This window comes from Macrotis lagotis, chromosome 1 (assembly GCF_037893015.1).
Source record: "Macrotis lagotis isolate mMagLag1 chromosome 1, bilby.v1.9.chrom.fasta, whole genome shotgun sequence".
Classification (NCBI taxonomy): domain Eukaryota; kingdom Metazoa; phylum Chordata; class Mammalia; order Peramelemorphia; family Peramelidae; genus Macrotis; species Macrotis lagotis.
The window spans coordinates 820177499-820194415 of record NC_133658.1 but is presented as its reverse complement, the minus strand read 5'-3'; the positions used below and the strand labels follow the sequence as shown (position 1 = coordinate 820194415).

The following is a 16917-nucleotide window of genomic DNA, read 5'->3' as shown; positions in this document are numbered from 1 at the left end:
ATGGTGTAGTAGAAACTGTAGAAAATTTGGAACCAAAAGTCTTGGATTTAATTTCTTATAACTCTTAAAAATGTGCAAATTTGGGATAATTCCAACCTCTTAAGGTCTTAGTTTCCTTTTCTACAAAAATAAGGTTTTGTGAGTAGATTATTTCTGATGTTCCTTCTAGTTGTAAATCATTGATAGTGATTAAGATGTAATCCTAGATCAATATATAATTTTGAATAAAAATAACTTAAGGTAATATTTCTTTGTTCTTCCCAATACAATGATAGATCTTTTGACCCATGATATCACAATTTTTCCTTTGAAGTAGAAAGAGATAGGTATCATATATGTATGGGCAAGCCTAAGCACATGACTTTTTTGGAATTTGCACATGATTCAGTAGCAAATTGCAGGCTTCAGCTTAGCTCTATAAGGTGTTAACCAAAAGCTTTTTATATTAGACAATCACTTTTTCTTTATGGATGAGCTCATTAAAATGACATATTTAGCCTAATCATTTATTTATTTATTTATTTGTTTGTTTGTTTGTTTATTTTTGCAAGGCAATGGGGTTAAGTGACTTGCCCAAGGCTGTTACATAGTGTTTGAGGTGTTTGAGGGCACATTTGAACTCAGGTCTCTTGACTCTAGGGTCAGTGCTCTATCTACTGTGCCACCTAGCCACACCTTGCCTAATATTTTTAACCTACATTTATAAACTCATGGAAGGTCCAGTATAGAAACTCCTTTCTACATATAATTTGTGGAGTTATCAAAACTTGTGGTTTTAGCGAATTATTTGTATATATTTCAAACCTGTATATATTTCAAGTGTGAATCTCAATGGAAAAGCAAAATTCTGAGTTTGTTGAGATTAGATGATTCCTCAATAATGTTGCTCAACAAATAAAATACATTATACATTTATATAAAAGTGAAACTATTCTAATGTAATTTCAAGGTGGAATTTTGTACTAAATTTTTTCAGAAAAAAAGTTCATGCTAATAAAAAAAGGGAGCAGCTAGGTGACACAGTAGATAAAGCACCGGCCCTGTAGTCAGGAGTACCTGGGTTCAAATACAGTCTCAGACACTTAATAATTATCTAGCTGTGTGGCCTTGGGCAAGCCACTTAACCGCATTTGCCTTTAAAAAAATCATGCTAGAGGCAAAGGTAAACAAAAACTGCCAGAAGCCAGCCACATTTTTTTCTTTAAATAAAAGGAAAATAGTGGATTGTGGTATTTGATGGATAAAACTTTTTGGTTTCAAAAAGCTTAGGTTATTTCCCCTAGAATATGATTGAGTCATTATAAGTAAGAATAGAACATAGCTTATACTAAATTCACTGATTTTATATATATATATGTATATATATATATTTATATACATATTTAATATATTTATATATACATATTTAACAAATATATTCCTATACACATTTAACAAAAACATTATTATATACTATTTAAATATTTTCTTTTAGGTCTTTTATAATATGCATTTCTTCTCTTCTAAGAGTTGAATGTTAAATCAGAATTATTTTTGTTTAATCAAAAAGTTAAAAAAATTGAAAAGCTATGGTACCCTTTTAAGAAAAAAAAGGAAAATAAAACAAAATGTCAACAAAAAGATATTGATATATAATTGAATTTTTAGAGTGAGAGTTCAAGGTCAGAGAATTCAGTCCCTAAATTTAACACGATTAACTTCAGCAACATTTCTGACAAGTGGTTATTCAACCTTTGCTCACACATCAAGAAAATTATGGAATTAAATACCTCATTAGATGGTTCATTTTATTTTTGGACAATTCTAATGATAGGAAGATTTTTTTTTTTCATCTTCTTTTTTCCAGAACTAAGCATAGGACCATAAACTCATAGAATTTAGAATCAAAAGATTTTATACACACACATATATATATGTATAAGATCAAGGTTCTATTATTTAAATACATACATACATACACACACACACACACACACATTTACACACATATACAAACAAAAAAATGTCCTTAAAGATCAACCTTGATCTTTAAGGACATTTTTTTGGTTTGTTTTTTTGCATGGAAGGAAATGGGGTTAAGTGACTTGCCCAAAGCCATAGAATCTTGATCTTTAATGGATTTTAGAGATCATGTAGTTCAATTACTTTATTTTACCCATGAACAAACTGAAGGTCAGAGAACTGAAATAAGTTGTCTAGGTTAGACAAAATCACCCAGCAGACTGGATGCAAACTCTTGTTTTCTTCTTGTCATCCTCTCTGGTTGAATCTAGGCAAAGACCTAGGAATTTCCTATTTTCTTCTCCCTTATAAAATATGCTACTCCAAATGGAACATGAAACTATTGATATATAATGACCAGTAAAGAATATATTAGAATGATTGTTCCTCTCTCCCTGGGAATTATATAAAACTAAAGTTGCATTAGTTTGTTTTTTTAAGTTGCACTATACCATTAATGCATGGAGCCAATATAAATAGCAATCTATAGAAATACATATGAAACAAAAATGCAAAAAATGTTAATGCCTTTAATATAAATTATAATATAGTATTTTTACATTATGAGAATAAATCTTATACCATGAGATTTAAATACATTGCATGGTTTTATATATATTACACAATAATTTTTATATTATAATCATATTTATTTTATAATATTCAAAATGTATATTATATAATATATATTTAAAATAGTTTATTAATTATATTCTAATGAATTATTTTATTCTACCTAAAAGAAAATTCATGCATACTAGACTAACATTATATATTCTAAAAATAACTAGAAATCTCTTGTGTATACTACAATAAAATTGAAGATAATTTAGAAATAGATATTCTTACTCTCATGTTAGAATTTTATTTAGTAGAATTGTTTACCATTCATTACTTCTTTCTCTTTTCTGTTTCTCATTTTTCACATTATTGATAATTTAGTTATTACATATAGCCTCTACATTTAACAACACCATTTTTATCATAGGCCCTTAGATTTAAAATGTGTAGATCAACACTTTCATTTTAGAGGTGAAGAAACTGAGGCCCATAAAAGTTATTTACCTTTGTCATGATCATTTAGGTAGCAAACAGTAAAAAAGCTAGGATTTGAACCCAGGTATCTGATTTGATAACTTATTACTCCTTCACACTAATAAAGTTTTTTTATTTTTAAATTTAAGTAGTTTCCTCACTTAAAGCAAAGGAATCTAGCACCATTAAAGTCTACTATTTATAATATTTTTCTATGTGCCCCGTACTATTCACTCCTTAATTTAACAATTCTAATAAAAAAATCACAATTATTATTCTAGATTTTATATACAATTGATAAACTTTGTGCTAAAACTAAAAGAAGGAAAAATAAGATGTATCTGTTATTTTTCTTGCAACTTAAATAATATACTCATATGAGTGGCCATAAACAAAATGCTGAGATTTCATAGAAATGAATGATCATTTTGGATCTGAGCAAGGAGATATTGAAAAACTTCATGGAAGAGTGCTTAAGCTGAATGTTGATTGCTAGTCAAAATTTAACAGGTCAATAGTGAAGATATTATTGGGGGTGGGGAAAAAGGGAAAATGAGAAATGACTTGAACGCATTGGTTAGAAACACTTAGAGAATATTGCAGACAATAAATATCCATAGGATTATAGATCTGAATTGGAATGAGCCATGGCAGTCACATGGTCCAACTTCTGAAATTACGGGATGAAAAAAAATCAACTTAAATAGAAATAAGATGTCATTAATTGTATGTTTCTCCAAGCAAATAAATATAATTGTATTAATTTTTGTTTCATTAATATAAATCTGTATCCTTCCAAAGTATTTCATTGATAATTTATAAAGAAAATTTAAAGATTTTTCATTTCTATTAAAAAAAAAATAAGCACCTATGGTGTGCACTAGGGGAGTCCCAGTAATAACAGTCTAGCCACTTTAAGAATTATTTGGCTACAGTTACCTTTGAAGCTAAGAGAATAAAAAGTGGTCCTTGGTCCTTTTTAATTTTTTTTAATGATATTAGAGAAGGGGAAAAAGGACAAAATGTGATTCTTTTTGTTCTCTCTAAATAGTTAATTCACTAATTGAAATATGATATCCTAATTCAGTGATCAGAACTAATGTACTATTGGAAGAACCAAAAATGGCAATTTTGACAGAGTTGCTATATGCAGAACATAAAGATAAAAAGAAATAGTAAGGGAAGAGGAGAAGATGTCTCAGAAGTTATTTTTGGAGAGACAAATTTTAGAGGAATTATGTATTTAAAAAAACAAGAAATAGCATGTCATAGAACATTTGTGCACCTTAAATGGTAATGTTTATTATAAGCATTTTCTAAAAAGATCAGTTCAAAGATAATTGTTTCTTACATTGTTATACTTGTTTTAGAGGATGAAACAGGTGAATTCTACAAAGAATTCAATTAGGAACCTCAAATTATATCAAAATTCAATTTATTCAAGAATATACCAGTGGCTTCAATGTAAAGGTGGACCTAGGACAAGATGGCAAATACTATACTAAAAAATCATTTAAGACTCAAAAGTGAGAGATAATAAAGCCTAGATTATAGAGTATCCTTATTCCTATATAAATGCACATAATTTTAAGGTATATAACAAGGGAAATCCTGGCATAGGATCCCCAAGCATGTCATGCCCTCATCAGAGAGGGTACTATGGTCTATGAGCAAAACAGAATTAAAGTAACTCAAAGGAAACATGAGATGTGTAAGTTTACAGAATCCAGCCCAGGCATTCACATGGACTATTTGTGCTTCACCTGTGGTGGGTCATTCTGAGCTTGTATTGATTGTATTGTATTGATTTGATTGAGCACATTAGTCCAACACACTTGACATTCCTCACAATTCTCTATGACTTTGTTCCATAAGCATCCCTTATTCTTGAAATCTTCAGTATCCATAGCTCAATGCTGTGGAAATCCTGGTTCTCTTTAAAAATTCAATTCATACAATGTCTTGGTTCTTTCAGTTGCTGGTTCTGGGGTCAGGAAGACCTGAATTCAGATTTGGTCTCAGACTCTTGTGACCCTGGGCAAGTCACTTAAACCCTATTTGCCTTAGTTCTTCTATGATATAATGAAAATAATAAGAACACCTATCTCTCCGGGTTCTTATGAAAATTAAATGAGATAATATTTATAAAGTACTTATTATAGTTCCTAGTGCAAAGCAGATACTTAATAAATTCTTCTTTCCTTTTTTCCTTCCTGGTCTGATATTTGTCCTTTGTAATCAAAGAGGATCATGTTGTTATATGAATAATGACATAATTTGCATAATTAAATTTATTATACTGAGAGGAGTGTTGTGTGAAGATATCCTTCTCACTTGCCTTTACCAGAACCATTTCACCCTATCTCCTGATTTGACAGATAACCAGACATTTGGTACTGGTCTGGTGCTGCTGGAGTCCTTTGCTCTTCAGTGTGATCTCTTTCCTTCTTTATCTGTGAGTCATTTCAGCATCCAGAAAAGCTGAGCAAAATGCCAGTATGAGATATTTGGTGCAAAATGGTGACTCACAACATACAAGGCACCACAACATTTCATCAACATCGGTCTGTATCAACCTGGTTAATCCCAATCTCTCTTTCTCTCTCTTTGGACTAATTGTCAATTTAGCCTTTCCCTCAGAACTTTAAACAATCTTTTACTAGGTATAGACATAATTTTTGAACCAGTATAGTACTTCTGTATTTGTGGTTCTAAGCTATCAAACAATATACTTATTAGAACAAAGATCAATATCAACAGCAAGCCAGGGGAAAAAATTTAAAGGAAAGAAAACTAATTGAGGGATTGTCAATCCAACATATTTAAACAATCATCATTAAACAATGGTGAATGAACAAAGAAACCAACATTGACAGAGAAGTTTAATTGATGGAAATTAATTTCCACAAGGAACCCCCCTCCTCCGAAGCCTGGGAATTGTCTGTCAATCAATGATGTGGCAGCATAGACAACACTAATTTAGAGTATAAATTTTATCCAGGAATATGATAAAAATATTATGAGTACTATTATCTGTTAAAGGAGTAAAAATCAGAGGGGGTTTATAAGCTTTCAGAGAGATTAATGACAGAAATAGTTAGCTAGATATTACTATAAAGTATTAAGTCTATAAAGGATTTGATCTATAAGGTATTAAATAAACCCTTACTATGTACCATGGGGATGAGGAGGAGAAAAATACAAATTCTGTGGAGTCAAGTGAGACAGTTCTTTCCCTTAAGAACTTATATTTTAATGGTGTAAGTCTTAATATCAAGGAGTAATAAAAAGGAAAAAGAGAAGGAAAAAGAGTATTTATAGTGGGACATGTTGAAGATCAAGAGGACCTAAAAAGTTAAGGCAAAAGAGCACATACAAGAGCCAATTATTCAAAGATGAGAGAGTAACTACTCATTGTGGAGTAGTGCTTTGTGTAATAGTCAGCAGATAAGTATTATGGGGACCTGGGCTCTGGCTAGAGAAGGTGAAATTTCAGCTATTTTCCAGAGGATATTTAGAGGTTAATATTCAGATTGAAACTATGAAAAATCTTATCAAGATTTCTATATCAACTCATTTTCTCATCAATGAAAATTTGGCTACCTTTATTCTAACATCACTATAAGTACAAGAAACCATGTCATAGTTATGTTTATTTTATTGATATTATGGTCAACTGTCCAACTCTTTGAAGTTCCATAGACTATAGCATGCTAATATTGATCAGGGATTTTCTTGGCAAGGAAACTGGACTTGTTTGTCATTTTCTTTTCCAGTGTATTAAGGCAAAAAGAGGTTAAATTATTTGTTCAGGGCCACACAGCTAGTGTCTGAGACTGGATTTGAATTTTGATCTTCTTGATGCTAGTCCCAGTGTTATATCCCCTAAAGCATCTAACTGCCTCTTATGTTTAAGATAAGAGAGGTAGACAAAACCCAAAATTCACAGAATAGATCTGGGTTGAAATCAACATGATTTTGTAATAAAGAAGTAGATGGAAAAAATCAGATAATACATCTAATAATTTATTTTTGGAAAAAGTCAACCAATAATTTATCAATAGCAACTGACATTTATTTCTTCTTTCTAATCTGTATTAAGAATTTATTAAAATAGTCTATGTAAATATTGAGGGCACCTTTGGTAAGAGTTTTAGAAGGAAATAGGCATGTTTTTACAAATCATACTTTTAGGCAAACTATATATTTCCAGCCCTATAATTGTCTAACTCATGCGGAGAATGTCACATACAGATGTCACTGTGCTTATTATTTTAATTGATTAAAGAAAAGAAGGCATTTGAATCAGTTCATCAAATATTGCCTTATGGTACCTTCTCAAATAAATTTACTCCAGTACATACATTAAAATAATACAGTATTTCCTGAGGGATGAAATAATAGTGAATTCTTTGTGGTATGGTCCTCTAATTATGAATATCATAAAAGTAATAAAAGTATTGCCATTGTCATGAAACTATTCAAATGGTAGAGGTATTCCTTTTATATGAGAGTATATATATATATATATATATATATATATATATATTCATTTATATACTCACATATATCTATATGTAAATATATCTATATGTATATATATAAATGAGATGGCCTGATATTATATTTACTATGCATATGTATACATGCACACGCATATAAAACAAGCCCTAAAACACTGAATAATCTTTGAAATTACAACTGTGTTCTAAAAAAACCCAAGTGAATAAAGAATTCCAATTGGTCAAATTTATAATGTATTCTTTGAATGGGCAACTCATAGAGTTTATTTATCTTGTTATACATGGGCCTTAGAAAGTCACTTCATATAAATAATTGGCTAGGGTTCAAATGGAAAAGGAAAGCCTGGAGAGGGGTGGAAATAGATATGATTTATTGTTCAGTATTCATAGTGACCCCAAACCACCCTGAAACAATGATCTCCTTTTATAATATTGATTTTTTTGTGATAATGCTGTATTGCTGATTCATGCAATGCTGCCATCATAGAAGATTTTTTTGTGGTTCATCCAAAGGGAAATGAACCATGGTGGCTTTGAATTGGTTGTACTATATTACTAATTATGAATTGTGAAAGAGACATGGCCTAAGGGTTATGATTAAAAAATGTATGATGAGAAAAATTGATAGAATTACTACGGTCAGGTGGTAAGAGCAAGGAATAATTAATGGACAACTTGTATGGTCTATTGATAATCAATCAATTTAGAAAAAAATCTATGGGAAGATCCTTATTTTGTTGGCTGGGATCCCTGAGATAAATATAGACAGAAGGTGTTTGCAAAGAGTTGTACAGCTTGAGATATTGGATAAAATTCTATTTGTACTAATCATGGAGGTATCCTTGTCAATGGCCTCAAAGATCCATGAAAGGGTTTAAGTTTGTCAAGATTCTGTGATAAAAACTGGAAATACAAATAAATCTAAGAATCATCAAGGAGTTATCTACTTGTGACAGAATAATGCATGTAAGAAGGTCAAATATAATAATCAAAGTTCACATTTATATAGTACTTTATAGTTTACAAAGCACTTTTCTTCATGAGCAAGTAAAATAAGATAGTTCAAGTGTTATTTTTTCCATTTTAAAGGTGAGAAAACTGAAGTCTAGAAAGATTTTTTACCTTCAAGGAAGGAGAATCTGGAATTTACCTCAGGTCTTTGGACTCCCACTCCAGTTTCTTTCTTTCCTTTTTTTTTGCCATTCTGTTCTGTGTCTGAAACATGAACTTTGCCAATTAATTTGTTTCTAATAATTTATATCTTTTGCCCCACTAGGATGTTTTGCTCAGGCTATTTTTAAAATATGGAATTGAGTTATTTCCATATTATTACAATGAATGAGTATCATGAAATAGAATGGTTTGTTATGTTTATGTTATCCTGGAAAAAATAAACCTTAAAATTAATTTATGGATGTGTGTGCTACCTATAGTGGATAGAACCTTGCTTTGAGGAAGACAAGTTGAAGCCTCTAATACTTTCTCTGTAATATAGACAATTGAAAAAAAAAAACTTTCAGTACCCCTAGATATTGTAATGTTTTCTAGTTATACAGAATTGCTGCTATGCCTTAGTGGGAGGAGTTTTCAAGGTGGGAGATCACTAAACAGCTGAAATCACAAATCAAGATCCCAAATAAAATACAATTTGATAGATGCTTTTCTAAAATCCAGGAGTAATATTAAATCCTGAACATGGCAGTAAAATAATCTATTGTATTGCACTGTTACCTTTTGGGATATCCTACAAAAATTTTACTGTGATTTTCAATATCTTATATGCTTAACTGAATGTCCTTTGTAGGAAAGTAATCTTAGATTTGAGACTTTTTCTTTGAAAACTGCCTTTGGATTTTTAAACATTATCTCTCTTTAGATCTTTTTGTACCTTTCCATTGCTTGTGTTTCTTTTATGATTAAAGTTAAAATTGAATCAATACAAAAGGATTATGGAGGCCATGAATCACAAGGGAATTTAGAGACCATTTAATCCAACCCCTAAAAGACTAGACATCACTTTTCCAGTACTATTGCTCAGCGTTTTTCCTCTCCTACCTGAAACATAAGGGTTTCTATGAATTCACATCATAATTTCTTGTATTATAAGAGTCTTCTTTCTGCTCTGAGGTTTGTTTTCATCTCTACAAGAAACCCTAAATGGTTTTTTTTCTTTCTTCCTTTTCTTACATTATATTACCTTCCAGGCTTCAACTATTAGGATTGCTGTCTGGTATTTCGCACCCTTTGTCTTCTTTATATTCTACTTGAATTGGCATGTTCCTTTCTTTCAAGAGACCTTATTATCTCTTGGAATATCTGAAGAGGAGCAGTTTTCCACACAAGCACAAATATGTCACACTTTTTTGCAAGTCAAGGCAGCACTGCCATTTTTTTTATACTTGCTTGAAGTGAGATCTTTAATACAGTATTTCCCCTTTTGAATTCTTCTACTTGGGTGAATTATCTGAATATCTTACGTATTTTTTGGTCTAAAGAATATGTTTTATTAGTTTTAGGATCACACTATCTTATAGAATTTATTTAGAAGGTAGATTCATAAAATTTTATATTTTAGTGTTACAATGCATTGTTTGCTCTTTTTATATATTTTTTAGAATAACTGGTCTAACATAGGGGTCATTATTTGTAAACTTCATTACTATGTAGAAGAGTTCAGTAATCTTTTTTCCCTCTGAGTTCAGTTGCAGGAAATATCTGTTTCACTTAGTATCATTGGCAATAGAAAAACCAGGTTACAGAACATGATGTGAAAGGGAAAGGACAGAAGGAAATATGGCTAATTTCATTCCTGGTCCCTTTTCATTCTTGTTCCCTTTTGTACCCTTCCTTTCCCTTCCTCTTCCCCTTCCTGTAGGTCAGAGTAAGTGTAAGGGAGAAACAATTCTTGATAAATGAAAAAAAAATATTAAAATCAAAAAAAAGATAAAAAAACAATTTATGGAACTTCTAAAAAAATGAATACTCATTTGGACAGGTGATTTGAGAGCCTTGAAACTGGGTAGAAGTCATTTAGGCCAGTTTTCTTAATGTTTTCCATACCATAATTCTCATTCCCACACTAAAATCTTCACTCCTACTACCCTAGTAAGAAAAGACTTCTTTAATTCATCTATAAAATTCCTTTTATTCTTCAAGTCAAAAATTAAATTACATCTCATTCCTGAAGGCTTCTTCCATCTGTCCCCCAGATACCCAGACTTTCCAGAGTAATCTTGTATCACTTCCCTTCAAATATTCTCTCTTCCACAAGTTTTTTCCACAGGCTTAATATGTCATTTTCCACATTTTAGATATTCATGACTGCATTAACCATTTATCTGAGAATCCTGTTTCCTTCTTTAATCTCAGTTCAGGTGCCACAACCAAGGGGAAACCTTTCCTAATCCTCTCCCTTTCCTACACAAGGGTGTATCTATCCTCTCTCTCCTAAAGTTATTTCATGTTTATACATTTAGTATGCAGCTTTGCATCACCCTAGCAAAAATTAAGTTCCTTAAAAGCAATGTCTCTTTTGTTTTTGTTTTTGTCTTTGTAGGCTCAAAGCCTTGCATATAATAGGCCTGTAATAATTATTTATTTAAATAGGTTTAGAGGAGAGTTCAGAATTTTGGGTTCCCATGCATGCTGTTAATTGTTTGTGTGTGTGTGTGTGTGTGTGTGTGTGTGTGTGTGTGTGTGTGTTTGAGAGAGAGAGAGAGAGAGAGAGAGAGAGAGAGAGAGAGAGAGAATGTGTGTGCTTAGAAGGAAAATGAATAGCAAATAGTTTATTAAAAGTCTGCTTGTTGTTTATACAGTGTTTTCAGACCATGGGGTAGTTCAGTTTCCTGGATCATATTAAATGTCTTTGCTGTTTCTTTGTAAATCAGTAATGTTTGTTTATTTTCAATTTTACCCAAAAGAAAGAAATTAAACTGAACTATAAATATTATTTTCTGTTTTAAAATAAGAATGGATCTGCTTATTTCTCCTGCTTTTTCCTGAAATTCTGCTATGTTGAGGCATATTTGGTTTTTATATTCTAGTACCCAAGGATAGAAAGTCTAAGCATACTACAAAGGCCATGTCCTTACTATTTATGACATTTAGTGCAAATTGTTATATGGGGAGTGAAGAGCTTTAGACAAGTTGTTGCTGTTGTTGGGAGGTTAAATTTTCTCATTCTCCAGAATAAAATAAGTGATACACTTGGCCAGGGCCATAGATTTATCATAGTTCAGAGCTCAAAGAGATTCTAGAAGTCAAATAATACAAATCCCTTACTCCTAAATTGACTGATGAGAAAACTGAGGCCTAGAAACTGGCTATCCCAAGGTTACATGGCTAGTAAATGGCATGGCTGAGACTTGAAGTGGGGCCCCGTGTTATGTTGTCTCTTTTCATTTATCTTTAATTTTCAAAGAGTTATTCAGGAAACAAAGGGCTGATTACCATTACTCTAGCATCTGATCTTTGTTTCTTCTCTCCCCATCTGCCCCTACTTGTATTTTCATTTTAGAGGGCTCCTGAAATATCAAACTAATCTCGATGCGCACCCTCCTGGCTGTCTCAGTCCTAATAGAACTCGCCACCTGAATATTCCCCTGCCAGAGTATTTTTCGGAGCAAGTTCCTGAACCCTTACCCGGAGGATTTGTAAATTCCAAGCTGTTTATACAGAACGAGTTTGTGAAAATCTGTGCAGAGGAGCCCAAGTTCCAAGCAAATTTTCCTCAGGTCAGCTCAATCCTATGGTTTTTGTCGTGCCAATTTATCTGGCTGTGAATGTTGTTCAAGGTTGTGGCCATATTGTATTGGTCACTCGGTCTTATTGACATAATATGCATGATTTTGTAATACTTTGCATTGTGAGTTAAAACTTCTATGAGACAGAGTTCTTTAATAGTCTGTCTTTTTAAATCAGTGAATAAAATTATTATGACTGTGCATGGGTGACTTGAAAACAAAGAATTACAAAGGCTACTTTGTTCTACTTTATTTCTTTTAGTATGTATAAATTCCTTCATTGGATACTTCGTTTCATCCTTCAAAAACACTGTCTTTTGCTTTATCTTTGGCAAAAGAACTGATGAGGAAATGTGCTTGTCTGGGGACAGAGATGATAAAACTGTGATTTTTTTTTCAGTGTGGTCTCTTTCAACTTTCTCATTAATAACTCAACTCTCTACAATGTTTCAATTCTTATATTGGAACAGGATGCTATCTTAATTTCTTTTCTGGCTTAAACCTAAATGGTTGCTCTCTGATTTCTTTGGCAAATATAAAAACCATTTTTTTTCATATGGCATGTTACCATATTTACAAGATTCTCTTCTGAACATTTATCTGGGATAACTGAATTAAAATTCTTCTGGATATTTTCAGTCCTTGGTCTACTTTACCTGCCCTTGTACTTCCTGAATCCCGCCTAAACATAGTTACTTCAGGATGGAGTGGTACCATGTAGGGCCATCTCTGAAGCAAAAATGAGTGTGTCAGTGTTGAACACAAGTTATAAAGGCCCTGAGAATCATTTGGAGGGTAACTAGGAAGACAAACTCTCTCCTCCTCCCCACCTACCTCTAATTTGGCTGCTGTGTGCAAATCTTCATGTCGGAATCTCAGAAATCATCAAGTTCAATTTTTCTTGGCCTTTTAACCTTCCTTATTTTCCTGACTGTCTACCAACTCTAGCTTCATTTGCTTCAATAACTAGTCTTGATAGCATCATCTGCAGTTTAATGTTTCACAAGTCCCCACCTTTGAATCTTTTGCTTCTGTTAATGTTCTAAAACTCTCAACCTGTCAATAAATAGCTTCTGGGTGACCTTTTTCTCCCCAGAGTCAACATCCACTTCTGTTTCTCTGTTTTTTATGGGTTGCTAAGAACAGTTGAGAAAGTCACAAAATCATGATAATTTCTGATATTCACTACCTCTGTCCCTTTGCTGAGGTTATCCCTTTTTCTTGGAATACAAACTTCATTCATCTCTACCTCTTATAATTCCTAGGATCCAACAATCTCAGTGCAAGTACACATGGTATTTCCTGATGCCCTTGTCTGCTACTGCATTTCCACTGCAAATTATGTGTATATTTATTTTGTCACTCTATCTGTATGTTTGTCTATCTATCATCTATCTATCTATCTAATTTATCTATTCTATCTTGTATTATCTATCTGTCTGTCTGTCTATCTAATTTATCATCATTCTATCTGTGTCTCTTTTAAGAAATAGACAGAAGCATACCCATATATGTTTATATTACTTTTAAGTTCCATGAGAGAAAGGATTATTTCATTTCTGTCTTCTGTTTTCTTAGTACCTGACATAGTACTTGTCATACAGCAATGCTTACTGATTAACCTGAAATACTGTCTCTTTAATACTAGTTTCTTTAATACTATTTGACAATCCTTTAGTTTTAGTTCATCTACTCCCTCATTCCCTCAGTAACTGTTCCAATTTTTTCTTGTCTTCTCAAGTTTCCTGTTGCATAGTCAATCTAAAGCAGATGGCAATAGTTATCCAATGGGAGATCTCTCAGATAACCTTTTCCATTACTCAACTCCTTGGGCATCATTACTCCTGTATTCATCTGCTCTCTGAATCTAAACCCTCTATCTTTGTATTTGGTGTCATTCTCTCATGCCTTTTTGACTAGTCTCTATTGTCTTTGTTTATTTAAAAATCAAGTCCCATTCTCTAAGAGTGAGTTTTTCCTAAGGTTCTGTTCTAGGATGCCCCCCACCTCCCCTCCATTCTACATACCTTATCTCTTTAAACTACCATTAATTCAAGAAAAAAATCCTGCTTAGATGACTCTAAATGTATAGATCAGCTCTTATCTTCTTCTCTATTTTGAACCATTTATTGGAATTTCTATCTGGAATCTGAATGCAGATTGAAGCATTTTTAACTTTATTTTATTTTTTTGTCTATTTTCTTTTGCAATATGGATAACATGGAAATATATTGCATGACTACATACTTATAATTTACATCAGATTGCCTGCCTTTCCAAGGAAAAGGGGGAGAAGAGAGAGAGAGAGAGAGAGAGAGAGAGAGAGAGAGAGAGCAAAGAAGGGAATTTGGAGCTCAAAATAAAAAATGAATATTAAAAATTTTGTTTACATGTAATTGAGAAAAATAAACAAAAGTTAAATGAAATTTTCATCTAGATATTTCACTGGTACTTCAAATTTAATGTATACAAAATGGAATTCTTCTTCCCTTCCAAACCTTTTCCTATTCCTAACTTCCCAATTTCTGTTATGGATTCAACTATCCTCTTTGTCATCAGGCTTCATATCTATAGAATAATCTATCCCTCAATTCCAACATTCACTCAGTTGTCAAGCATTGTTGATTCTATTCCATGACATAGTTTGCATAATTCTCTTTTCTTTTGCCATGTCCTTCATTTTCATTAAGTTCTTTGGCACCTCTCACCTGTATTTTTTGTCTTTATCGATTCCCTTACTTCACTTTATCTCCTCTTTAATTCTTTCTCATACAGCTACTAAAATAATACTCCTAAGGTACAGATATGGCATTGGTAGTGCTCATAATCCTTCCTTGATTTCTTATTTCCCCTTGAATAAAACCCTTTATAATATTATTTAAGTATTTCCATAATTTAATTCTAACCCATTCTTCCAGGCATCTCTCTTATTACTTTTCTTCAAGTACTCTATAATACAATGAAACTGGTCTACTTTTTGTACCTTGGATTTGACTTTCCATATCCATTAGAGAATTGGGATAAGCATAGAATGTACCTTTCAGGATCTTTATCTTCCATGAAGTCTTAGCTCAGATATCAAATATTGCAAGACACCTCTCTTTGTCTCTCTTCAAGTTAATGTTTTCACTCTCTTTAAATTATCTTGTAATTGTTTAACTGTGTGTAACCTATTGTATATATTATACTTCCACCTCTCACCCTTCCCCCACCCAGTAAGATGTAAGCTTCCTAAAGTTAGGAATTATTTTGATTTGGTCTCTGTATTTCATTTTTTTTCACATAAGGGTCCTACAGATACATAATGGAGCTTAATAGATATTGAAGTGAATTGAAAAGTAGCTTTCTCTATTCAGATATAAAATGTGTAATATGTTTATACCTATTAAATTTCATCTCATTAGATTTAACTAATTGCTCTATCCCGAGGTGGGGATGTCAATTATAAGGTCCATTATCTGACACTACCATGGTAGTAACAGGCTGGACTCGAAATTCAATAAATGTAGGTGCTTTTTAGTAGTGAATCAGTTAAATGGTTGGTTGACCAAATAAAGCACGTGAATGATATTATAAATATCCAAATGATTCTTGGAAGAAACAAAGATTCCCTGTGAGGATCTTAGCTTCTGATTTTGTCATCCAAGATGTTAAGCTATACTTTACAAATGTGTTATATTCTAAATTTGAAAGTTATGCTATACTATACTATATTATGCCATCAGCAGACTTGTTGAATTGTTTAGAGTCAGGAAAGATTTCTAGATCTTTGTACTACAGACTTTTCACTAAGTTTTTGGTTCCAGTCATCTTTTCTAACCAACTATTTTATACAAAAGAATAGAAGTAGAATCCTTTTTTATGTGCTTTGCTGTATTTTGTGTATACTTTGCATTTAATATTCCCTAAGTCTTCCAGCCTAGTTGAAACTGTTCAGGAAAAAAATATTTGATTAGGCATGGCATATTCTTGATGAAGTAAAGCTAAGATTAATTTTATTTTATTTTACTTTCCTTTAAACTAAATTCATTTATACATTTTGAAAGAAAAGAAAACATCAGAAGAGAAAGATAACAGTCTATGATATACAGTCATGTTCATATGAGGGAGAAGAGAGGTCATAGGTGTGTGTGGGGGAGGGAAGATAAACATCTATATATAATAGGAAAGGAAGGGAGACTGATTAACCAGAATCAGTTCTCCATGTTTGTTTACAGAATTTAGTCTTTAAAAAAGCTATCTTGTTTCCCTGGAAATCAGAAGCATGTATGTATAAAAAGTTATCAATGTTGAGTTCTCCCCGCATGTTCTGATGAGGTAAGAGAATGACCTACTTCATACAGGGATAACCACTTACCTGGAAGAGTTTTTAAGCAGATTGCCTTTTGTTTTCACATTTGGATGGTAACAAAGTTTGACAAACTTGAAAGTAAGGGCTTTACAATGGTAGCCATTCGGAAACTACATAGAGAACTTGTAAGTGTCCATCTTTATTTACTTAACTTTGCTGCAAATGCTCTCATTTGAAGACATTGACTATGGGAAGGCAGAAAAATTTTAAGTCCAGACATCAACAGGGCCATCAATTCTTTCTGTAATATCTTGCCAATGGACTC

General features: G+C 32.2%; 1 protein-coding gene across 5 annotated transcripts in view; it reads left to right on the top strand.

Annotated features, from left to right (window-relative positions):
- NOX4 (NADPH oxidase 4) overlaps positions 1-16917 on the top strand; it is a 255234-nt gene that overhangs the window by 83549 nt on the left and 154768 nt on the right. For all 5 annotated transcript variants that reach the window (XR_012474419.1, XM_074217078.1, XM_074217079.1 and 2 more), the window contains one exon: positions 12076-12292. Coding sequence is in view for 4 of the 5 variants with exons in the window: in XM_074217078.1 (XP_074073179.1) it covers positions 12076-12292 (217 nt within the window). In the remaining variant the exon portion in view is untranslated. The remainder of the gene's footprint in view (positions 1-12075; positions 12293-16917) is intronic.